Consider the following 26,055-nt stretch of genomic DNA (forward strand, 5'->3'; position numbering starts at 1 on the left):
ACTAAAAAACTAATGATTTAACCAAGAAATATTAATTTTTGATATACACTGGTGTAAGAAATTAAGAGAATTTGCAGACTTGGTCGATTATCTCTAGAACTATTGTACAGATTTTAATGAAATTTGATATGTACATACATTGATACAATACAAAACAAATAACCATTCAATAACTGTAATACACACGCATGATCGTGCGTAACACTCGTTGGAGTCGGAAGGTATGAAACAGCGGTTGCAGAATAAACAAAAAAATGGGTTAATAGGGGGTATGGTCCCCTCTTACAGATATACAGGTCTCGCAGCGTGATTACATACTTTAAATAAGGCAGTTTATCATTTCCTGTTGCAATTGGTCCCACTCGTTCAGCAACTTTGTTTTCATTCCCTGGATGGTTCCCGGAGGGGGGTTGCGAGTTGCAATTGCCCTCCCCAGAGCGTCCCAGACATGCTCTATAGGGTTAAGGTCTGGAGATCTGGCTGGCCAATCCATCCAGCGAATATCCTCACTCTCTAGAAAATCGTCGAGCAGAAGAGCTTTATGTGGCCTCGCGTTATCGTCCATTAAAATGAACTCAGGGCCAACTGCACCCCTGAAAAGGCAAGCATATGGTTCTAAGACCTCATCCCTATACCTCACACCAGTCACAGTGCCTCTTTCAAAGACATGGAGAGGTGTGCGGCCATCCAACATGATGGCTGCCCAGACCATTAAACCTCCTCCACCATAATGGTAGATTTTGCAGACATTGGAGGGTAGGTAGCGGATCCCTGGTTCTCTCCATATGAACGTACGGCGAGAATCGGTGCTTAGGCTGAACCGGGACTCATCAGTGAAGAGAACGGTCGCCCATTGATCCATACTCCAATCTCTATGCTTTCTGCACCATGATAAACGGATTCTCGTTTCCGTAGAAGTGAGCGGGACGCATACAGCAGGTCTTCTTGCAAACAACCCTCTCTCATGAAGTGTTTTGGAAACAGTCACCCTTGATACACGTGTTCCTGTGGCTGCATACAAGTCACGAGAGAGCTGAGAAGCTGTAGCACTCCTGTTACGCCTCGCTATAATCAACAAATGGCGATCTTCTCTGGCCGTCGTGGCTATTGGACGACCTTGCCCAGGCTTTCTCTCGATGGATCCGGTATCCTGGAACTGTTTCCATAAGTTACACACGCCGCTGGGCGTTAAATTGAACTCTCTACAAATCTTGACTTGAGATTGGCCTGCTTCTAGCTTCCCCACAATTCGCCACCTCATTCTATCATCTAAACCTTGGTGGTTACTCATTTTTACTGTTACAATTTGAAATTAACCGATTGCTGCAAAATAACACCAAGAAATTTGCCGAGGTGTGCTAGCGAACGAAGTGCATCTTAACTTACGGGTGCTTATAAAGCCTGTTTCTCTACTGGCTCCGCCTACACACACGTATACGCTTATGTATTTGATGTACAAAATTTGCATTTTTGTCTAGAAGGAGTGGTTTTACATTCAATTCAGTTCTTTTCATTAAAATTCGATAAAATATGCAAATTCTCTTAATTTATTTCACCAGTGTATTTACATCCATATATCTATTTTGAAACTAAAAATTTGTTGTAAAAAAAATTTTGTGTGTATTATTTCTTCCTTTGGTACAATTTTTTTCCCCATGTCTAGTAGCATATTCATGTATCACATGAGGGAAAAGATTTTTAAATCTTTAAAAACTTGTAGCTATTAGACTAAAACTAAATATAAAAGAGAAAAGCTGAAATGAAACTTTTTATAACTTTTCATTTTAACATTTTTTTGGGACTTGTAATGACAAATAATTGTTTTGAATACAGTTGTCTGTTCAACTTCTGTATTTAGAGTTGCAACTATGATTTTCAGTGCATGAAATTACTCAGTGTGTGCTGCTGATGAATGTTTTCATTTACCTCCACAGAATATTTAATGCATTAACCAAGTTACAGAGTATCATCAGTCAAACTGCTTCATTTCTAATGGTTCCTCAAGTGGATAAATCAAACTATTCTCTGTTGAAAGTTTTATATGCTGTGAGTTGATTTTTCATCTAATGACAAGTTTTGACTTGTTTTTTTTTCAAATTTCAGAACTTTGTATCTGGTGTGTTTTTCCAAATTCAAAGTGAACCTTTTGATAAAGTTTTTTCAATTCAAGTTTTTTTGAAATTTTTCTGTTGTCCAATATAATAGCATTCAATGTAAATCATTGATTTTCTAACTTCAACATCAAAAGATATGTTGGGAAAAAATTGAAGTAATTAGCATTCTGGTTTCTGTTTTTATGATTAACTTCTTTATACGAGTCCAAAATGTTATTCCATTTGATGAATATAGATATACTAGTGCAATATTTTGTGAAAATTATTATAGGAAAAAATTGCTGATAGTGAAAAGTTCCAAAACTGAAAATATCCAATATCACCCATATTCTACAAACTTCCAGCAATGAAATACTAATAAGTTTTCACTGTCATTTTGCTTGAGCGTAGCAAATTTATATAATGATAAAACTCTACTTTGCTCAAATATTTAAAGTAATATGTGCATAAAATATTTCTAAAATATGTTTTGGTGCCTAAGAATTACTAATCAGTTGCTATGCAACAATGATAACCACTATGTTGTAATTAATGAAGTACCATTTTAGACCATTAATTTGGGCATTTGCACTCACTGTTCATTGAAATTCAATGGATAAATTCATATTGACCCACTAGAAGGATTTTTTGTCCCTTGGCATCATAGAGTGTCTGTGTCATCGTTGTGTATGTCATTTTGTGTTTTTCTCGGTTGTTTAGAATGTATGTTTTATGTATTGTGTTCAGTCCAATGAAAAAAAATTACGCATGAGTCCCCAGGCACATAAAAGTTACAAACCATTGCTTTAATTCGGTGTTTCTCAAAGCTTATGTCTTGGCTCCTAGGGATGTCACCAACCTTTGTCATGGGCATCAAGGCAAGCTGAAGATATTGATTTGTGTGTGCTTATTTAGGCTTCGAAGTGGTTCTTTTATAATGTAAAATATCTACCAAACTATTCTGGGGTAGCGTCACATGAATCATGAATTGGACAAGGGAGCTGCAGGTGAAGAAAGTACGACTGTCTTAATTCATATATAGATAACAATAGTGCAGAAAAGAAAAATAATACAAATACAATGGCACAACAGGCAAAATGCCCAACGAGGTGGCTGAGAAAAAGATGCCCATAACAAATATGGATGTCATATATTTCAAAAATACAGCAACCCAATTAAAAACACAATCACAAAAATTATAAACAATATATACATATACACATGATAAAATACTATAAAATACTATACAATGCCCATAATGTATTTATGGTTGTCTTATTCTAAGTATGGATAGCTTCTCGATTTACCCAACATGTTTATCGTATTTCTTTTTAAACGTGTCAATTGTGTTACAGTTAACTACCTCCGGGGGTAAGCTATTCCATTTACTAACAACCCTATTAGAGAAAAATTCCCTGCGACACCATAACCTGGCATTGTCCCTTACCAATCAATACTGGTGTCCCTTTGTAAAAGCAGTCTGTGTACTAAAAGTTCATGGTCCATCTTATCCATCCCGTTGAAAATTTTGAATACTTCGATCATATCTCCTCGACACCTGCGTTCATCCAATGTAAACATATTCGAAAAATGAAGTCTCTCTTCATAACTGTGTGCCAACAGCCCTGTGTGCCAATAAGGGCACGCATAGCTCTTTTCTGCATCCCTTCAACCAAGTCAATGTCCCTCTGTAGGTATGGTCTCCAAAACCTTACAGCATACTCCAGTCCCGGACGAACTAAGACTCGAAAAAGCGGAAGAATTACTTTAGGAGAACGCGAAAAGACCTTTTTGAAAATGAGACTAAGCATTCTATTCGCTTTTTTGACCACCATTGAACAATGTTCAGAAAACCTAAGCCGCTCGTCAATGAGAATTCCCAAATCAGTGACCCTAGTTGCATCCGGTATAGTGACATCATTCAACTCGTAAGAGAACCGTGGGTTATTCAAAGCAAAATGAGCGACCATGCACTTATCAACGCTAAACGTCATGCTCACATTCATTTGCCCATGCTGCAATCCTGTTTAAGTTGGTCGGCATCAACTCCCTATCGCTTTGATTCCCAATTACCCCAATTAGCTTTACGTCATCTGCGAATTTGCTAGCAATCCCATCGATACCCTGATCAAGTTTATCGACAAAAAGTGAAAAAAGTATACGGCTAAGGACACATCCTTGAGGAACTCCACTTGTGACGCCTGTCCAACCAGAGAATTCCCTGTTCACCATAACACATTGAGACCTATCTCTTACCACGATTCTATCTAACAATACATTATTCTTGTCTATCCACTTCACAAACCGCCTTTTGATGATAATTTCCAAAATTTTCGAGAGGGAGCGCGTCAAACTCACTGGACGATAAACGGACACAGCTTCTCTACTATCCTTCTTAAATATCGGAACAACATTAGCAAGTTTCCAATCCCTTGGGACGATACCCTCAGCAACACTGCTCCTATATATCTGTGCGACTGGCCCCCACAATTCATTAGCACATTCCCTCAGGACCCTGGGATAGATATCATCTGGTCCTGGTGCCTTGCTTGCACATACATTTTTTAGAAGATTCAGGACCTCCACGTTTTCCACATGAATATCGTTCAGGATTTTATTACCCCAAGCAACACCCTGAATATTGAATATTATTATCTATGTTATTAAAAACTGACGAAAAGTCGTTGAAAGCACTACACATGTCTACATTGCTCTCTAACCTAGACCTTCCTATTAAGAGGAGGCCAACTGTACCCTTGCATCCATTATTGACGTATCGAAAAAATTATTTTCTGTCAGAGCCAATGTTCTTTGCCAACCTAGATTCAACTTCCTTTTTACTACCCCTTATCGCTTTCTTCAACACTCTTCTTTTATCAGTAAACAATGATAGGTCACCTCATCCACTTTTATACTCTCTGAATGCTCTTTTCTTTTCAAGATAAAGGTTACGCATGCTATCTTGGTTATAATGGTTACGCACCGTGAACCTTGGAGGGTGCGATGTACAAATACGCTTTTTTCGAACAAAGGGTATGAGGTCGTGTGCGACATCCCAGCATAACTACCCATGATTCTGGTCTGGCGAAGTCGGTGCAATCGATACACAAAGGAGAGAGACAAATGATTTCAAAGAAATTTCTAGTTTTTAACAAAAGTATATTTATTAATTCTTTAACAATTAAATAGGTTAGGAATAACAGAATTATTTCTCAATTTTCATACCGTACACCAATGCTAGTCCGTTGTCTCACCAATCTAGTCCGACTGCAGGAGTTAGGCGATCTTTATCGGATCACACGTGCCGTGACGTCATCGACCTTGGAGGAAGGTCACGATCTGAAGCGAAGGCTCACGTGGCGGGAAGAGCTGCAAACACAACGGCCGAGATGATGATCGGAAGCAATGATCGATGCGGAACCATTCATCAACCTTGTTGGAAGGTCACAACCAGAGGCGAAGGCTCACGTAGCGGGAAGAGCTGCCAACTGAACGGCCGAGATGACGATCGGAAGCAATGAGGAACCATAAGACGGACGGATGAACGATGACAGGAACCCGGACGACAACGATTGACTAGAGATGTGGCATGATGGGTCCGGAACCAGCCGGCGATGTAATAGCACCAGAGAGACAAACTATTTCATTCTTCAGATGACTCACCCAAAGGCGACCACCTTCACCTAAAGTGATGTATTTTGAGTTGAAAGGCGAGAACAAATGCGAGCTAATGAGAAGTGGCTCGGGAATTTATACCTATAAAAGGAAATACGAAACGATCCAAATCCTGGGACCGACCATCTCAGAAAAATACACATCAGAGCACATCCAATAGGAAAATACAACGTCTAATTTACATAAATAAATGACAATAGATTTTTTATAGGAACTTTTACAAAAATAAAAATGGCAACAACAATAAATTAAAATGGCGATGTGATCAAGATTGCACATTTTACCAGACTATGAACAATGAAAATATCACAGACTAATTGAATCAACCGTGCACGGTTATAAAAAGGTAAGATAACATAACAATTCTATTAAAGATTATACCATTACAACTATATAAACATGTTTCAAAAATAAGAGATAGAGGCAGGTTTGGCAAATTCCCCAAAGGTTCCCAACTATTGTTACACGTGCAAAACAGAGGACAGTTTCGTACTAAATTCTTCCCATTGACTTACCACCCCTACTGATTCCAACCGGTCTTTGAAAACTTCCGCTCACCTTCCTCTCAAAACATCAAAGTTAGTTCTCTGAAAACAAGGAACCAGTCTTTTGTTATCAACCTTACCCAAGAAAAAGTTACAGTGAAATCTGACTATACGATGAGCACTGGAAGAAAACTCTTCCCCCACAGAAACATGTTCAACAAGATCCTCAGAACTAGTAAGAACTAAATCCAAAATAGCAGTACCCCTAGTGACTTCTGATACATGCTGATACAAAAAATTTTCAAACACCAACATAAGAAAGTCTCTTTCATACTGATCTCTAGATGAACGGTTCTCCCAATCAATACCTGGGTAATTGAAATCCCCAAGTATGATAATCCTCTTACGCTTACACATGTAGAAGATTTCATAATGAAATTTGGTGATGTAGTTTGGATCTCTATTCGGTGGATTGTAACAAACCCCAACAATAAGTTTATGATGTCTTCTGTTTTCAAGCTCAACCCATATAGTTTCAATATCACTTCTCTTCACGTTACACTCTCTAGTCTTCATACACGATTTCACGTATATCAACACTCCACCCTTTCTCCTATCCGATCTACAACCTCTGACAATAAAGTTTGGTGAATAGTCCTGTAACATTAATGTAGATGAAATGTTAATGAAAGTTACCTTACTGTCCTTCGAAATAGTCACCTCCCATTACTATGCACTGCTGAGATCTCCTATACATGTCCTGGAAACTTTGCAAGAAGTCTTCTTTTGGGATGGAGTTCAAAAGCCTCATCACGTTTCGTTGGATGTCAGGAATATCGTCAAATCTCTTTCCTTTCAAAGCGAGTTTGAGTCGTAGGAATAGGAAGAAGCCTGGAGGATTGAGATCTGGCGAGTATGGTGGATGTTCAATTTGCACCACCCCCTTTTTTGCCAGGAACTGTTTGACGATATTGGCTGTGTGAGGGCGAACATTGTCATGAACAAGAAACCATGAACCTTGTTGTGCGTACTGAGGTCGTACCCTGCGTAGACGTTTCATGAAATGGGTCAAAATTTCAATGTACCTTGCAGGATTCATCGTCGTTCCCTCAGGTAGAAATTCCTTGTGGATAATGCTTTGACTATCAAAAAAGGTGATTAGCATCGTTTTGATGCGTGATTTTTCTGCTCTGACCTTTTTCCGACGAGGTGATGCACGAGAACGGCATTCCATGCTTTGCCGTTTTCGTTTCAGGGTCGTACCTGAGACACCAGGACTCATCCTCAGTGACAATACAGTTCAAGAAATTTGGTGTTGCATCCGCCGTTTCAACAAAATCCTGTGAGGCCTGTAAACGTGCCTGCTTCTGATCGTCAGTCAAGTGATGTGGCACAAGACGACAACACGCCTTTCGCATCCCTAAATTCTGGGTAACAATTTGTCGCACGGATTCACGGTTAATCTGCAGTTCATCAGCTATCATGCGCACAGTTAATGGACGATCTTTCGTTTTCATTTTTGTCACTTTCTCAATGTTTTCGTCACTGACGGAGGTCGCCGGTCTTCCGCTACAGGGGTTGTCAGAAACACTTTTCCGGCCTTCTCTAAAACAGGCGAACCACTCGTACACACACTTCATGTGGGCAGTGCTTGATCTTCATAAACACGTACCAGCATCTCGTGAGTTTCTTTCGGTGTCTTGCCAAGCTTAAAACAAAACTTTAAATTGATCTTTTGTTCGTTCATTTTCCTTTTCTCAGTTAAGAACCACGCACTAAACAAGCACTTTGTAAAACAAGTCTTTCACGGAACACAAACAACGTTCAACTGAACAACGGTGGCGGCAGATGGTCAACACCTGCCGTCACGCATGTGCAGCGTTTTGCTTCGCCATTGTTGCCAGATCGGCCGTTCTGACTTCATTCACCGAACTTTATTGTCAGAGGTTGTATTTCTCAAAAAAGTATCGTATCCTGAGATGTGTAAGAAAGATTTATCCCCATCGTTTGCCCAAGATTCAGTAATGGCTAAGATCCAGGCCTTCCACAACCATCATAGTTTCTGAAAAATCTTTCTTATTACCTATGCTCTGTATTAATTAGCACACACTTTAATTTGCCCTTTGATTTAGTGTCAATCAAGAAGTCATCCAAGTCAGAGGTGGGTAATTCCCCGTCAGTACTGTTATGATTATCACTACCTAACCCGCATTCCCAACTACGTGGTCTGGGAGTAAAAAACCTAACCTAAGACTATCGTAAATCTCCCAAACCCCCCCCCCCTCTTATTTAGATGGATCCCATCCGAACGAAGCCACCTATCGGTAAATGCGGGAAGCTTCAAGAACATGACTCCAAGTGAGGAGCAAATGTCCTTCAGGCCTACATTGAATTGGTGGATCCTGCTCCTATACCCCCCCTACTACCCCTTGGCAGCACTGGAATCACTGCCACATCTGAACCCCCCCTCCCTAACGGGTAATAGTAAATCCTGGTGCTCTGACAGACTCACTAATATTTGCTCCTACCTGATGCGTTCCCACACACAGAATCACCCTCAAGGGCAACTTTTGGGGATGAAAAACGTCTTGCACGTTGCCAATCTTCCCCCCAGGAAGACAACAGCGCTCAAAACCCCGAAAATCCTGACACACTCTGTTCTCAAGTTCTCTAACTATGGAACTTGGGAACTAGTGAAATGATTAATTCATCATTATCAGCCATTTACTATCCAATGACAAACAAAGAGTTCTAAAATTTTTCCATTTTCCTCTGTACAATTATTTGCAATTCCTTAACCTTTTCAGAGGTCTGTCCAGACTTTTATAGGGTTCTGTTTTTGTGAAAATTATCCTTAATTTCGGAAAAAGCGAAAAAATCTGGTTAATTTTGTTCAAAATAAATTTCACATGTATGGATTTATTAATTTGTATTTGTGAGAAGTCTGTTGTTTCAGATTCTGAATTTTGAAGGATTCATTTTCTGCACCTAAATTTTGGATTTTAGGATGGACAGATCCCCTGCTTCTGTCAGGTTGCAATATTAAAATTAATATGTCAAACTAGAGTGCAATTTGCCTTATAAACACATTGTGTAAATCCTAAAATATAATTTCGGAATGTTACAAGAGTCTCTTTTTAATAAGATGAAAACAGTTTGTATTTTATACATAAAAGCATTACAATTTTCAGTATTTCATTTGCATACTCTCATCATAATACTTTTTGATAAATTTTTAAGTTGCTGCAAATTATTAGTTACTGAAAATTATGTTTTCTGTTTCTAGGATGAATATCGGCTGGAACATAACTCTGTTCCAGTGAAAATACCTATAAAGCTCTCTCCCATGAGTGAAATAAGGTAAAAGTTGTTGTCATTTTGGTATTTATATACAAGGTTGCACATCTTGTATGTGTCACGGTAAATGTGATAAATTCTGTTATTATACATAACAACTGGTTATTGTGCATAAAAACCAACCAAAATAGCCAGTTATTATGCATACTAACCAAGTGATCACATTTACTGTAACATATACACCAATTTCAGATGGGTCATTCCATTTCAAATCACACAGCAAAATACCAAAATGAAAACCATCGTCACAGATTTTGATGATTTTTTTATTTGTTGCTTTTACCATCCTTACTAACGATGTGAAATATTATTTGCATCTGTCTAAAACATTTTGAGAAAAAAAATGTTAAAATTTATCAAAAAATGTGTGTGTGAGACGAAGATGACTTTTCTGATGCTCGATTTTTAAGTGGCATTGTTTGAGAAAATAAATCATAACTTTTTCAATTTTCAAAAATGTTGAAAAGTTATGATTTATTTTCTCAAACAATGCAGCTTAAAAATTGATCCTCGGAAAAGTAAAGATGGTAAAAGCAACAAATAAAAAAAAATTATCAAAATCTGTGACCATGGGTGTCATGGCTGGGTGATTTGATATGGAATGACCCAAATCAAAACTGAAACGTGGTGAGTGCTAGTGACTTTTAAGTGGCTATAAAACAAAAGTGCACCCATAGCTAATACATAAAATGCATAGTATAGACAGTACAGACAACGAGTTCTCAGCCACCTCGTTGGGCATTTTGCCTGTTGTGGCATTATATTTGTATTTGTATTGTGCATCAAAGGTAATGTCCAATTTGTACTTGTATGTACTAAAAGGTACATACAAGTGATGTTGGAAAACTTCCACAACACATATCAATGTATCCTGTGGAATAGTGCATATTTTATCATAAAAAAAATAGGGACTAATAATCCCACAAATACAAATTAAATTACATATCGTACCACATGTGTTTACAGTGTTCGAGACTTTTCATGTGAAAGTTAAAAATTTTTAACTAAATCTGCACCAGCTAACATTCCATGAAAACAGTTTAGCATTTTTTACATACCAATGCATTAAAATCTATCAAAATTGAAAACTTGCTGTTCTCAAGGAATATAGATATGTAGAGCATGCTCTCACACACACAAACCTTGTAACAAAGTTGTAAATTCTGATTGGTAGATTATACAATATGCTCTATATGTTGTCTATACATAATTTGAGTTCATGTTTCTTGAAATAGTGTGTGAAAGTTAATGTTTTAATTCATTCAAGTTCTTTCCCTACAATATGAAGTAATTTAAATGTAGATGAGCATTGTATCAAGATTTAGGAGTGTTATTGTGTTTAAAGTATTTTTAAGAAGTTCAAAATTATTATTTTAGAATAAACAATCAAAATGAAGCTATTAACATAAACAAATGGTAGGAAAATCAACAGCTAAAAAATATCAAATAGAGGCTTCAAATAAAATTACACATGATTAAATACTTTTCATTAAGATCAAGCTCTTTGTATCTGTCCCCTCTACACAGTGTGTACAGACTGTTCCAAAAATTTAGGCACAGTATGAAAATTTTATTTTCTAGGAAACTACTGATCATAAAAAGAAAAATATTTTGAATTTCAATGGAAAAAACCACAAGAATAAATATAATTATAAATGTCATACATATCAGATTGAAAAATTATGATTTAGTACACCAAGCTCATAAAAATTGACAATAAGGTGTTTAAAAAGTTTAGACACAAGCATCACTTTATGCAAATTAATGATCTTTTGTGATCAGACAATCAAGATTATTCATCAGGTATGTGATATAAAAGTGAAAGAACTTATTTCATCATGAAATCAAAATGTCAGAGTCATTAAAAAACCAAGACAGGAGTTTGTAGATTGTGGAAGCTGAAAATAAAAGGCTGGGGTTGGGGTTAACAAAATTGGGTGGCCTGAACTTCAGGTACCCTTCAGAAAGTTGTTAAATGTGACACATTGGAAACATTTGCAAGGCTCCCAATTGTCCTACTTTTTGGTAAAATGTCCTACTTTCTAGTTTTGTCCTACTTTTCATACTTTTTTTACCAAATCCTATCAACAAAATTTGTGTAATTGATTTTAATTGAGGAGGGGAATCATCAATATGAAGGTTTTAACAACTGGCTGTTGCGAAGATGAATTTTTGGAAAGAGAGAGTATTTTCAACTGCCTTTGCAAGGAAGCCATGCCGTTTTGTAATGACTCCATTTTCATTTTTCCCAATATTTTTTCGCCAGACAGATGACAACAATGATATGACAAACTATTTCATTTACTTAAGACTTTTATTGCAGCATTAATCTTTACAATTTACAACATAAACAATTTAAGAACACACATCATGCCTCAATAAATTTTCTTTAGAGTTTTAACATTAATATATCACAGATTAAAAAGGTTCTCACCAATCGGTCCATCGATTACACGCTTCAGGATGTCACTATCACAAGAACAAACAGTTCACTTCTTGATTGATCCATCTGATCTCCAGGTGAACTTTCTGAAATAAAGCTCCATAGAAACAGCATCACGCATCCGAATACGAAGTGGCTACAGCACGACGAACCAGATGAATATATCATCATAGACAAGAGCAGACATCTCATAGACACTTCAACACAGGCAGAGAGACTTTTGACTAGAAGATGAAGAGCACGATCAATGGGTCGGACGGTGCTGAAGTACCCAGCTAAAATATCAACTCATGGCTTCTGGAATGAGGTGGGGTGAAAACAACACTGGTGAAATGAAGTGCAACAAGCAGCAACCAACGTGCTACATTTGACGTGTCTGTTCAATGCACATTACCGGCATATAAGGGAAAAATTTCCCATCGACATCATCACCGAAACCATTCCATATCAAGATTTGGCAGCGCTAGAATCAACATCACATTTTTGACAAATAAATTTGCATATTCACATGAATTTAGAATAATATTGTACAGCTATGATATTTGGCATCTGGCAACACAAAAACCGTAAACATGGTGGTCAATCAGCGACACATGATCTCACAGATCGATCTCAGAAACAAATTAAAATGTAAGACATTAATTATCACCTTGAAGTGACTAGAACAAGGACCATTTCTGCCAGGGCCTACCGGTAATATTACACTTTCACTTTCTGGGTGAACACCCTAGACCACTAGACTACAAATGCAATGAATCTCTCAATCTTTCCTTGGAGCTCGTGTGCACTGAACGGAACTGCACATGGATGGCCGGACCTGACTCAGGCCAAGCTCACAACTGCTGATGCTGCCACCAGGATGAATGGTTAACCCCTCCTTCGTTCATAGAAGGTTCATTGTAGGGTTTCTAAATTCCCGACATTTTGGAGCCTTTAGGAATCCGGAACAGGAAGTTGTATTTACAGAGAATTCCTGAGAATTTGGGAAATCACTTTTTAAAGTGGAATCCTGTTTATACGACTCTAATTTATAATACTTTCTCATTTATATGATGCTTATGTTGGCCTCAATTATTCTCTACACTTTTTAACATTAAAATATTTCATTTATGCACAGCCTTGGCCTAGCAACTTCAAACCCTGCGAAATTTATTTTTCCTGTGAATTTTAAGTTTGTATTTTCATGATTTAAAAAAAAAATTCAGTAGTATCAGTGTACCATTCGTTCAATTGCGTTTGGATTAATACGTGTGTGTGTGCCAGGGTTGAAGCTACTGTCGCATTTTTTGCAAAATGCAAAAGAAAATCTTAGAATATGAAAGAAGTAGTAACTACTTTCGCAAAAATGCGTACAGGGGCTACGAAACGAGTAGACATCGATCATTAGCATTGTAGCATTTTGCTAAACCTATTTTTTCCCATTTTCACTTTTTTTCCTAAAGGAATTTTTTATCTAGTTTAAACTCTGGTGTGTGCCCTAAGGATTTCTTTCCAATTTATTCCAATTTTTAACATGGGTTATTGCTGTACCATGGAGGAAATAGGCTGGGAAAAAAAAAAAACCAGGTGAGCGATAAAAAACTTTATTTCCCTATGTTATGCCTAGCACTTATAAGGGTAATTAAACTCCATTATTTCACCACAAAATTTTAATTGCTTTATAATAGTCCAAATGAAGTATATACCCTTTACTAACCAGTAATATAGATTCTGAGCCAAAATCACAAAGTGGAAGGCACGTACAACCATTAAAACTACAGTGAGGTAAACTGTAAGAATGACATTTTGTCAAAAAAATGTCTATGCATAAGATAAAAAATTATCTTGATCACAAAATTATGTTTCACCAACTTATTCTTGCATCAAAGATATTGACCATGTTGCTATGCATGGGTGCACACCCCTCTTTCTTGCCCTTAATGACATACAGGATTTTTGATGAATTGACTTACCATCCTACCCAGTAATCAATTTCCACCATCTCAATTTCTCTTGTCCCCCCCCCCCCAGCTTTTGTCTATCAATACACAATCACCACTGGCTGGCTAGGAAGGGAAGACCAGTCAGCACTCTAGCCTTGGACAAGTCCACTTCACCATCTAGGAGAAGCACCTTCACTCACACTTGCTCGAACTAATGTGGGGCCAAAAGTTACCAGGGACACTGCAAGTTACCAGGGACACTGCCGATTCGACCAAGGGTTTTGTAGCACCCATCTAGCCTGTGACCATGTTGCTATGAAAAAAAAGTGGCTGAACTGAAATGCCAAAAAGACCCATAAAAACAAAAGGTCAAACTCGTCTAGTGAATAAACATGTTTATGGAGGGAAAACAGTTACAAAAGTCTGAAATGGTTTACAGAGCATTTTGCTGCAACATACAGACCTCATTGTCTTTGCTAGGTGTCTGAAAATTATCAGGAATCTCTTGAGCATAATCTGCTGACATTTTGTGAAATGATTAAAGGGGAATAAATCTGTATATTTCAACAAGATAGTGCTGTAATACATCTTTCCACTTTTACAAACCAGTGGCTTCATGTGCTTTGCTGGGACTAGCCAGCCCTAAGCCTGAATCTCAGTGCAATAGAGCAATGCCCCCCCCCATATGACCCCCCTTGCAGTCCTGGAGGGGGGCACAAGTGAAAATCAAATGAAAAGATACCACAGGGAGATGTGAATAAATAAAGTTTTCAAGTGAAATATGCTGGGAAAAAACTGGCTATTTCCAGCATTCCAACAGAGTTGTCTATGAAGCAGCCCTGCTCCATTTAGATATGATATTTTTATTGATTTAGAGTGATATTGGCCACTTTGGGAAACACTGGTTTGGGGACGATAGAAACTAGGGATTTAACGTATGAACCTATTGGTTCATTTGAATTGAGGAGGGGGGGGGGCAATGAGAAAAAAAATTTCTGAAGAAGGGGGGGCAATGGAATGAAAAATTTGGGAAACTATGATCTAAACCACAGTTTCCCAACCTTTTTTTTATCCCATGTGGCCCCCTTCAAAAACTCTTTCTCCCATCGCTCCCCAACGCAATCTAACCCATAGGATCCTATGTTATACCCATAGCTTCTACCGCCCCCTGGAACTTTCTAACTCCCCCTTGGGGGTGTTAATGCCCATGTTGGGAATCACTGATCTAAACCCATGTGGGCATGGCTTGGGATCCTCGTGTCCATAGGAGCCCTTCATGGTGACATCTGGTACTAGGATTTTCAAGTGTAAATATGTAAGCTGTTGTGGTTACTTCCATCTAAGTATAGAGCCCCAGAACATCACTTTCCTTGAGGACCCATGATGGTAAGACAGCCATGCATAGAACCAGCACCTCCTAGAGATAGAAGGCCTCTGCACTGTTTGCCATAAATGTTATTCAGACTACCTAGCAAGTTTGCCACATTTTGAAACACAGCATCCTATTTCATTTCTTCTTATTTGGGCGTAGAATCTTCCTGGTTGGCTCCTAAATACCACATAGTGATTGGATGTGGGGCATAGAAATTACCAATTCTGAGCCGATCATTTCTTTTTTTCACAACAATGATACTGGCACGAGCAGGGAATTTGTTTTCCCTGAATATTCTGAGGGAAAATGGACTACTTACTGACGTCACAAGCATACTGCAGAGGCCTTCTATATCTAGGAGGTACTGATAGAACCCCGAAAAGAAAAAAGCTCACTGAACAGGGTAGGTGCAGACTCATAGTGATGTGTCAGGAGGGGCGATTTATTATGCAGATTAGTTGGATCGTCCAGTATTTTACATGGGATATGGGATTCTGAAGGGAGTTTAGTAATTTCTGCTGTACTGCTTAAAGGGTTAAATAGCTTTATGTCATTCATAATTGTGTGATACAGAATCAAAATAGATGTAAAAAATGTGTTTCCCAGATTGGATTAAAGAATTCTTTGTTCTTTTCACACAACAGTTGCTCTAAAACTTTGGTCTAAATCAATATAAAAGTTATGCCAAAAAAATGGTTTACGTACACAGGGTGTTTCAGTGAAGTATGTTCAAACTTCTGACATGAATAAGCTTCACAAAGATAAATCAAAATCATATAGCAATGCAGGAGCACAAAACACCATCTTCAAACAATAGATAGTGTTACGAAGTAGAGATGACTTGATACAAAAACTGAAGGTAATTTTGAAAAGAAAAGTCACATTCCTCTGTGGGGAATCGAACCACCAATCTCACTTTCTGAAATTATCTTTACTTTGTACTCAGTCATCTGTACTTTGTATAATTATCAGAGAGGTTCATAGTTGCTTAAATAGTGTTTTTACATTTCCAAAATTTTATGGGACTCCATACATCAACAATTTCCAGCATGGTGCAGCTCATGGTTGTAACTTTGAACATCTGTAATCTAATTGCATTTCACAAATGTCTTATTAGTAAGAAAAAAAATTATTTTCTTTTACGTGCTACTCTTTCATTTCTCTTGTATATAAAGTAGCACAAAAAGTTATTAGTATGAAGTAAACATTATCAGCAAAATGTATTTGTGATCACAGAAATGGTGACATTACTCTATCCGAATTCACATGGGTTCCTGGACCCAGGCTACTTGCCATAAATACACTGGCTTTGGATGGAGGTAGCTATGAAAGCATCATAATTTCTGGCAGATAGTCTACTATATAGTGGCATATCGAAAAAATAATTTTGAAGAGTACACTTGGCCACTCCAAATTTTTAAGGGGTAGTTTTGTAAAAAGTTAGGTTTTTTAAATGAAAAACAGAAATAGTTTTATTGAAGAAAAAAGGAAGAGACAATTATCTAAAATTTAAAGGAGTGAAATTGAATTGTGATAGTAAATCACGCATATAGATGCAAACACTGGTCTGCAGGAAAGAAAACGCTGAGATATTTGGTATATAGTCTGCACTGATGTATTACCTGCATTTGCAGATTTGTAGCATTTCTTCTCATCACCTCTTTTAGAAGGAGATGAAAGTGAATATGGAATGAAATATCAATAAGACATTTCACATTTCTAAAAATAAAACCTGTTCGAAAGTAAAGTTGTGAAGAATGAATAGAAATGAAATGATTTTGTAATGGAATTTTCATCCTGTTTTATTTATTAATTCAATATTGTTTGGCCGATGTCTATACAAGAAAATGTGGTGATGAAATTTGACAAAGGTGTTCATGTTTTTAATAAAATCAGATCTGGTATAATGAGTAATGTTTTATGAGAGGTTGTTCCAATCAGTTATTGTTCGAAGAAAGAAACTAAAATTTTCGAAACAGTTGGTGTATACAAAGAAGGGTTTCTATTTTTAGAAATGGTCAAGTCTATCAGCAAAAGTATGAAGATTCGATTAGTATGTCAGAAATTTTTATATTAAAAAGGCCATGAAAGAATTTTAAAAGTAGTATTAATCAAGCAACATGTCTATGAGAGGTAAGCGGTACGAAATAGAGTTGACGCTTGAGCTCAGTAATGGAGATAAAGGAAAACCGGCAGTTTAAAATGAAGTGGGTGTATTTATTTTAAACGAGTTGTATTTTTTCTATATTGGGCCTAAGTGGTGCAGTGGTAGGATGCTCGCCTACTGTCAGGTCTGCAGGCTCGATCCCAAAGGGAAAACATAGGTAACAAGTTCTTTCCTTACTGAGCCTGAGATGACTACCAATAGATGGAGCCTTCATTATTGACCCAACTCAATCAGTAGTAAATTGGTATTTGGTGATATACGACCAAAGTTGGTGCGCAGTGAACGAGTAGCTTGTCTATATTGGAGAGCGTATGGAGGTCCCATATTTCACAAGCATAGAAGAGGACTGGAAGGACATAAATTTTGAAACAGATGTCAAAGAAGATGAGTGGAATTTTTTAGGTTTCAACAAAGTTTTTTTGAGACATTTTTAAAAGATGTAATCCACATGGAGGTTCTAAGGAAGGTCTGCAGAAATTAAATTATTATGTCCAGGTATTTGTAATGTGAAACCTTCATGATTATTGATTAAGGGAATTCAAGAGAAAATTTTTTTGTTTGTAAGTTTCATAAAGACAGTTTTTGAGGTGTTTAGAGGCAAATTCCCAGGAAGAACACCATTCGTATATAGTTTTTAGGTTGTGTTGAAGAGATTCTTGGTCGGATCTGTTGTGTACTGTTTGATAAATGACACACGCTGCGAAGAGCGTGATGTCACAATTGATGGAGTTAGGTATATAAATTAGAAATAATAATGGTGAGAGGAACGAACCCTGAGGCATGCCGGACTTAACCTGGAGGAATGAAGGGTTTTGAACCTCGAAACAGACACAAACTTACTGTGGCTAGTAAGGAAGGCTTTCACTCATTGAGTGGTTCAGTAAATAGGCCAAGGTTTTGGAGTTTGAGTAAAAGTTTATTATAGACAAATGCTTTAGAAAAATCCAAGTATAGGATATCAGCAGGTTTTTGTCAATACTATCAGATAAATCATAGGCTATATAAAAAGGGGCTTATTCAGTCAATACAGATAATGATGATCTAAACCCGTTTTGAAGCTTAGAAAATATTTTTGTGTTACTTTCATCATTACTGTAGATCCTAAGAAATCTTTTTCTTTGATATAGCCTCTACGTTATACACCGATAGTTGACACTCACGGTACTTACTATGTATTTAAGTTGTACTAATACTCTCTCTCTCTCTTTCAAAGGTCACTGGATGACATGATTATGGTAGATGGTGGGAAATAAAAAAATAATATGGGGAGCAGAAAAAAAATTCTGTCATGTGAAAAAGGATCTCACAGGATGCATCAACATTTCTGGCATTTTGGGTATTCGATGTGCTGTATATTGCATCAGTGTCATTGCCGCAGAAGTTGTTCAAAGTAGCATTCATGAGCTGTTAAACATGCTTGATATCTATCTATGTCACTCCGACAGCCTATCTCTCCCTGAAGTTTGACATGTCTAGCTGAAACACACTGTAGGCCTATATGATAAATATACTAATCTCCCATATATTATCTAAAACACACTCGTTTTTGTAATCAAGTATTGAGTATTTTTTGTCAGCCCTCGTATCTTTTTGTCTTTAATTTTCAGGCATATTGTTTTATATAATTCTCTCGGTCACACAAGAAAAGAAATTGTCCGCTTTCGCATAAATGAACCATCTGTTGAAGTTGTTGACAGTAGCGGAAGACAAATTCTATGTCAAATCGATCCAGTATTCCAAAGAAATGATGTCATGGTGGATGAATTTGAGGTATACGGATCTGTCATTTAAAAAAATAGTACATTTAATAACTTGATATGTTTAGTGATAGATTTTGTTTACAATTTGATGAGTTTACTGTGATACTTCTTGAAAAAATATTGCAAATCAGCTAAAAAAAATCTATATTTCACTGAGGATAAAAAATCTCTCTTAAAATGAATTAAAATTTTTGGTTAGCATCCTTGCAAACCTTTGGAAGCTTCCTTTTTTCTGCTTCAGAAGTTCTGTTGGTAAGTAATGAAAAAAATCTTGTGATATAGAGCTAGCATTTTTGTACTTGGCTGAATTGCCAACAGTTAGGACTGTGAGAGGGATATGATGTTTCTCAAATACAAATACAACGCCACAACAGGCAAAATGCCCAACGAGGTGGCTGAAAAAAAGATGCCCATAAAAATATGGATGTCATATATTTCAAAAATACATCAACCCAATTAAAAATGCAATTAATAAAAATTATAAACAACAGATGAAGGAAAGACTAAGGGGACGTCCCCCCCCCCCTTAACTTCAGCAAATGGCCACATGGGAACCATTTGCTAAAGTTAAGGAGGGCTACTACATCTCTATTTCACCACCTTAAGCCACAGTGCATAAATAAGGAAGGATTGGAAACATCTTTAGTGATATATATGGATAGTGTGCTTGCCCGGTTTGCAAGAGGACTGGGTAAGATTTTCGGCAAAGACAAGTTGGCCTTTCTTCCAGAGTTCACCTCAGCATAATATCTAGAAAAAATTGTCTTTCCTTCAATTAGGAATGTCTTTATTAAAATTGGAATAGTTTTTTTTTCATGAAGTAATTTAATATGGTCTTTCAGATATGATTGTTTGATGAATATGATTGTAATGAGTAGAATAAAAAATATTGGCAAGATACGTGAAAATGAAAAAGTTAGACTGAAATTGAAAAAGAATAGAAATTTTTTTATGCAAAAGTGAAAAATAAAAGAGTTAAAAAAAATCTTGTACTACAAAAGGGTGATGAATGTTTCCAGACTTATACATGAAAATCTCAACATCTTTTTTAAAATTTAGTGTTGAGCAGAAAAAGCATGTTTCATATACAAATTAAATTCAAATATGCATGATTAATGACAAGTTGTGTGTATACATACATACATACATGCAACCTATTCTCAAAAAATCAAAATGAGGCAAATACCAGGAAATACTAAAAAACTCGTTGTTTAAAATAACCAATTTCGTTGGTGATTTTTTTAGTATTATGCAAAGTTATCTACTCTTCCATACATTATAACCTATTGATTGTAAATCCTTAATGATCACGGCTATTTTTATTGAATTGTTCTTTCGAAATCCTCACAATGAACATTTATAAAAACATAAATTGTAAATGCATTTGCAGTTGCACTCAAATGCTAACAATCACATAAAATATGAAACAAAGTAGTTTTTGGGTAAACTTGGTGATATTGGAGTTGTTTGAGAAAATTGTTGTAGGTAAGCAAAAAAGTCATCCTGTTGCTTGTGCCAATTGAGTATGACCAGTTGTTGAGTTGATTAAAGTAACTTCATATTATTATTTTCCTGGCAGCTAAAAGGTTGACACACCAACCTTCAGTTCAATATTTTTGGATATTATCCAAGCTCAAGCATATCTATTCAGATTCAACTTTGTGAAGAAGTAGTTATCCTTCACCCAATGCTAACACAATGAAGATACTATAAAAACAAATAATATGGAAAAACGACAAATTTTCTAATGTGTTTTGCCACCCTATGGGTGCTGTCTTCAGAGGACATTTATATATAATTCATTCTGACCATAGCATCCAACTTGTACAAACATAGTAATTTCTGTTGAGCAACCAGGAATTAAGATTTCGTAATCAACTTGAGTAAGCTCTCTGATCAATATGATGGTGTAGTTATATATATATGATCTGAAAATGGCACCTATGAATCAAAACACATCAGGAAATTTGTAGTTTTTATTTCCCTTCGTCATTGATTTTTTTATTGTGAGATTCAACTTAACACTATTACTACTGAACCTGACATGCACCTCATCCATATTCCTCTGCAGAACTTCTAACGAATTGGTACATGTTGGAATGTGTGCGTATATGTAGTGAACCTGACGTGAAGTTTGTTTCTGTGTAATGTTTATTGTGTGTAGTGCTTTCATCTGTCATAAACTTTCCTAACTATGAGTGAAGTGTAATTATTGAATAATTGTATTGTTGTAGACCTGTCCTGCGAGTCACAGTCCAATTGAGTCAGTAGTTCCCAAATAGAGTTCACAGCTGCATCCTGGGACACCATTATTAGCTACTCAGAACATTGTTACAACGTCTCTAAGTAGATTTACTAATTCAATTCAATGGGATGAATAGTTAATTAAAACGTGTACTTATTACTTTTGTTGTGTATAAATTTATTTAAATTCAAATTATTGTTTTTTATCCACATTGTAATCGTTAGGTTGACCTATGTTCTGATTTGGGGCACTAGAGAAACCATTTTGATACATAAAGCATGCTGTCAACTTATGTTTCAGAGCTACTGCCTTGGGTACATCAAATGATATTAGTATGACAAATGATTCAAAATTATATTTCATATTTATCTATATGCAGTCTATAAAATTAATAAAGCTAAAAATTCCAAATAAATTCTTAACTGACTGAAATGAATGAAGAAAATTTAAGAAGAAATAGATGAAGGTATAAAAACTAAATGTATTTCTTTTTGAAATATAGGATTGAGGACTTTTTTTTTTCATTACTATTTATTTTACTTTTTGTACATTACAGTTATGGTTCCTAAGTGAAGTGCCTCCATTAGGTTTTGCAACTTACCATATAAAACTCATACTTGATGATGATGCAGCTGCTTATCGGTCGGCTCTGACATTTTTCAATATAGAATCTGCTCCTTTGATTGAGTAAGTCTGTAATTATCATATAATTGCTTTGTGAAGCCATGAGCCCCATATTTGCACCATCATTAGTTATTGGAGAGAGAGATGGCTCATTTGTTTTTTTATCATATAAGTGATTTGTGTGTGTCTTTCCCATCCCTTCACTAATCAAAGATATATTCTTGTTAGAAATCTGCATTGCTTCAGCAGACATATTAGTACCTTTAAATCTATTGGCCACAAAATGCCCACAGTTGCTCTAAGAACACACTACTTTCAAGCTGCAGCTGCAATTGGTCTATAATTCTGTACTTTACTTACATTTCCTGTTTCTTTTCTGCGCTCAGCTAATTGTGATTCTATCCTGAATTATTCCTCTCTTTACCTGTATGGTGATACCTCTGTTTTTGCCGATAATCTGTGCAAAAACAACCGGTGAAATCCAAAACTGACAATCACGAGGCAATTATTTTCATATGAATAAATGTAAATCCAATTAGTTCGTTCTAGACACTAAAATAATACCAAAAACACATTTTATAAAGAATATAAATATAGTGTTTAATACTAAAAACAATAAGAATTTAACAAAATGAATATAAAAAATTAATGTAAAGAATAAATGAACATTTAACATGGCATTTACATTTTCATACCTTTCTGAAGACTCTTCTTGGCCTATGGAAGACGGCGAAATGGGGAGAGAGTGGTACAGGTATTATTGTTTGGAAAGGGGAATCCCCCTCCATAAGGACCTAAGGTATCAAGGCATTATTTGTGGTCACTTCCCTTCTTGGTCTTTGGCACTAGGACCAGCTTCTGAGTTAGTGGACCCATGTCGCACAAAAAAGCTGTCCAAAGAGGTTTCTGCCACCTCAAGATTTACCTGAAATGGGGCAAGACATTATCATTGAACAACTTGCAGACACGGCCTGCAACAGCTTTGTCTAGGTTATTTTTCTCCACAAACTCCTGTACTTTACGCATGCACCTCTTGAATAGAGATTGAGTAAAAATAAAAAGCAGTTATATTTAATATTCATGCCTATGAACGAAAAAGAAACCAGATTCAGTTACAAATCATTGGAGTGAATGCTACACAATTAGATATGTAACACAATTTGTAGATGTTTGGAAAAAAAACATATTTTAACATTTAAAAAAGTTTATATCCTTCATTATCTATCGAAATCACAAAAATAACATTGCTCTCAGAGGAGAGGTTGTAAATTGCTTAGTTTAACATATATGAACAAACATATTGAAGCATATGCTGAGCACTTCAATTTTTGTACTTATCTGAAACTCACCAATTTAGTTGTAACAATCACCCCATGAAATGGAGCAGCCACTGCTCTTACTGTAGTGATTATCTTGAAATTGATTCACTCAATAGATCGTCGTCGTCCCCCCCCCCACACGACAGCATGAGCAACGAGCTGTCATGACAAAATTAAAGAGAAATGGTTAATTTTTATTAATTAATTTATGAATTTGTTTTTTTAATTAACTATTTTTATTTTATTCTCCATGATGGCTCATTGCTCACGCTGTCGCACTGGAACAGCTATCCCTTATGTGAATCACTTTCAAGATAATCACTATAGTGAGAGTTGTGACCGCTCTCTGTGGTCATGTTCCAGGGGTGTGAAGCCTCCTTACCCCTGTCTCATCATGTTCGTTGTTGGGGGATGGCCCCCTAAGCATCTCAGACAAGTAGCTGATAGTACACACGTATAAAAGTTGTTCTTAAGGAACAACATAATATATGATTAGTTTATTATTAATGAACTATGATTATTAATTAATAAGTGTTGGGGAGTAATAAGTTCATGATAGTAAATTTATTCATTAAGAAGGGGCTTTTACCATTCAGAGTAAATTACTTGATCAATTATAATGCTTTACCTCAGGTTGTAAAAGTTTTTGTTGGTCAAAGCCAACCATGCTTCCAGATATCAACAAAGATGGACGCCCGGTTCACAGCTAAGCTTAATGAAAGTTATCCTCATCACGGCTATATAATATCTCCATTTTTTATTACTTTTTTTTTACTCTATGAAACTAATTCAAAGAATTTAGCAAACCATAACTTTGTAATATATATAGCTTGTTCTGTTAAATAACAATCAAAACTCTCTTATAAGCAATGTTCTTTTTTTTTTTTCTGCTAACCCATCTATAACATCATAGCCTAGAAACGTGATGCATTGTCATGGGTTACCATACTTAGCACTTTTGCTCACTAATATTCAACTGTTGAAACTGCAGCCGTTTTAACAGAAAATTACCTGATATGTCCTGAAAAGTAGAACGATGATTGAGTGTGACAATTTATAAAATTAGAATGCTATAAAAATGTTTTAAAAACAATCTAAAATTACAAAAGTGTGCACAATTTTTCTAGCTCAGTTGTCAAACATTAAAAATAAATGTTTATAAAATTCAAGTAATATGGCAAAATAATGGCAGCTTGTACAAAGAGAAGATCCAATTTCAGTTATGTGGACCAAGCTTAATTTGAATGGTTTTATGCTCATATTTGAATGGTTTCCTGGGATTCCAACAGGATTGAAAAACCTGTATCCTTACCAAGTAAAAGCATCCCATGAATTAATATACATTCCTTTCTGAAATTTTGGGTATGTGATGTGTTATAGCACATGATTTTACCAGTTTGGGAGATCGCACTATGTAAATAATGGGAAATATATGTGCAATTCAATTTGAATATTTTGGACATGAAATTCAATAACTTTGCACTTAACCAGTTTACGTATCTGCTAGTTATGATTATTTAACAATTATATAATATATATAATATACCACTGCTAGTTATATATATATATATATATATATATATACACACACAATTATTTAATAATTAACAACTATAATGCATTAATTTACTTTGAGCAGTAAAAGCCAGTTTTTATGGAATCAATTAACCATCAAGAAATTATTTGTTCCTGAAACTTGTTAATTAATAACCATAATTCATTAATAATTAACTGATTGCATATTTCACTTTTAAATATCAATTCTTTTTTGTTCTGTAAAACGTACTATCAGCCTACTAGTTGGAGGAGTTTAGTCGGGTTGTCTCCCAATCATGAACGTGGCAAGATGGGGGTATATGGGGTAGTCTCTGTAAGGAGCAGTCACAGTTCTTTTATAGTGATAATCTTTATATTGACAAGAGCCCAATGTCCCTGCGTGATCTGCGAGCTAGCATGGCAAAATAAAAATGAAATTGTTAATTAATTAACAATTTCACTTACATCAGGTCAAAAATTAATGAACAATTAGTGATAATGATAATTAAACATTGCAAAAACTTGGATTTAGTGTAATCAATTAATTATTTCACTGTTTGTCGTCATGATTAACAATAATTAATTGTTGCAAAAACTCCATTGCTTTTAGTATAATAGTTAATTAACAATTTTACTTTTGTTATGTCATAATTAATTAACAATTTGTAATAACAATAATTAATCATTGCAAAAGCTCTATTGGATTTAGTATTCCACTATGAAATGAATACTTAGTAGAATATCCGTTTTCAAGTGCAAAAAAAGTACCCGTTTTATAGTGGGAAGTAATCAATACAAGTGATAATATTTTTTCTTGGATTCATCATTTTTTTTCATGTTTAAATATTTTTTTTCATGTTCAAGAAATTTAAATATAGTGAATTTTTTTTTCATGCAATATATTTTTTATGAGTGCAAATTGTTTTTATCAAAGTGCATATGAAAAACTAAAGTTTTGATCCCATTAACAATTGAATGTTTGAGACACTGCAATGAGAACCATGTTTCCCTTGACAGTACAGTGTATGACGAATGACTTCAGAATATTTTAGACCCA

The 26,055-nt window shown here is 35.9% G+C and overlaps 1 protein-coding gene across 3 annotated transcripts in view; it reads left to right on the forward strand.

The window, feature by feature from the left end:
* The window catches only part of LOC149080091 (alpha-mannosidase 2x-like), a 141,821-nt gene that overhangs the window by 53,108 nt on the left and 62,658 nt on the right, over window positions 1-26,055 (forward strand). For all 3 annotated transcript variants that reach the window (XM_089239076.1, XM_089239075.1, XM_089239077.1), the window contains exons 11-14: window positions 1,935-2,046; window positions 9,540-9,613; window positions 19,122-19,284; window positions 22,076-22,206. In XM_089239076.1, coding sequence (XP_089095202.1) covers window positions 1,935-2,046; window positions 9,540-9,613; window positions 19,122-19,284; window positions 22,076-22,206 — 480 coding nt within the window. The remainder of the gene's footprint in view (window positions 1-1,934; window positions 2,047-9,539; window positions 9,614-19,121; window positions 19,285-22,075; window positions 22,207-26,055) is intronic.

The sequence above is a fragment of the Pholcus phalangioides genome, unplaced genomic scaffold, assembly GCF_987345545.1.
Source record: "Pholcus phalangioides strain wild (caught in Gottingen) unplaced genomic scaffold, Ppha-v1.0 ptg000011l_1, whole genome shotgun sequence".
NCBI lineage: Eukaryota > Metazoa > Arthropoda > Arachnida > Araneae > Pholcidae > Pholcus > Pholcus phalangioides.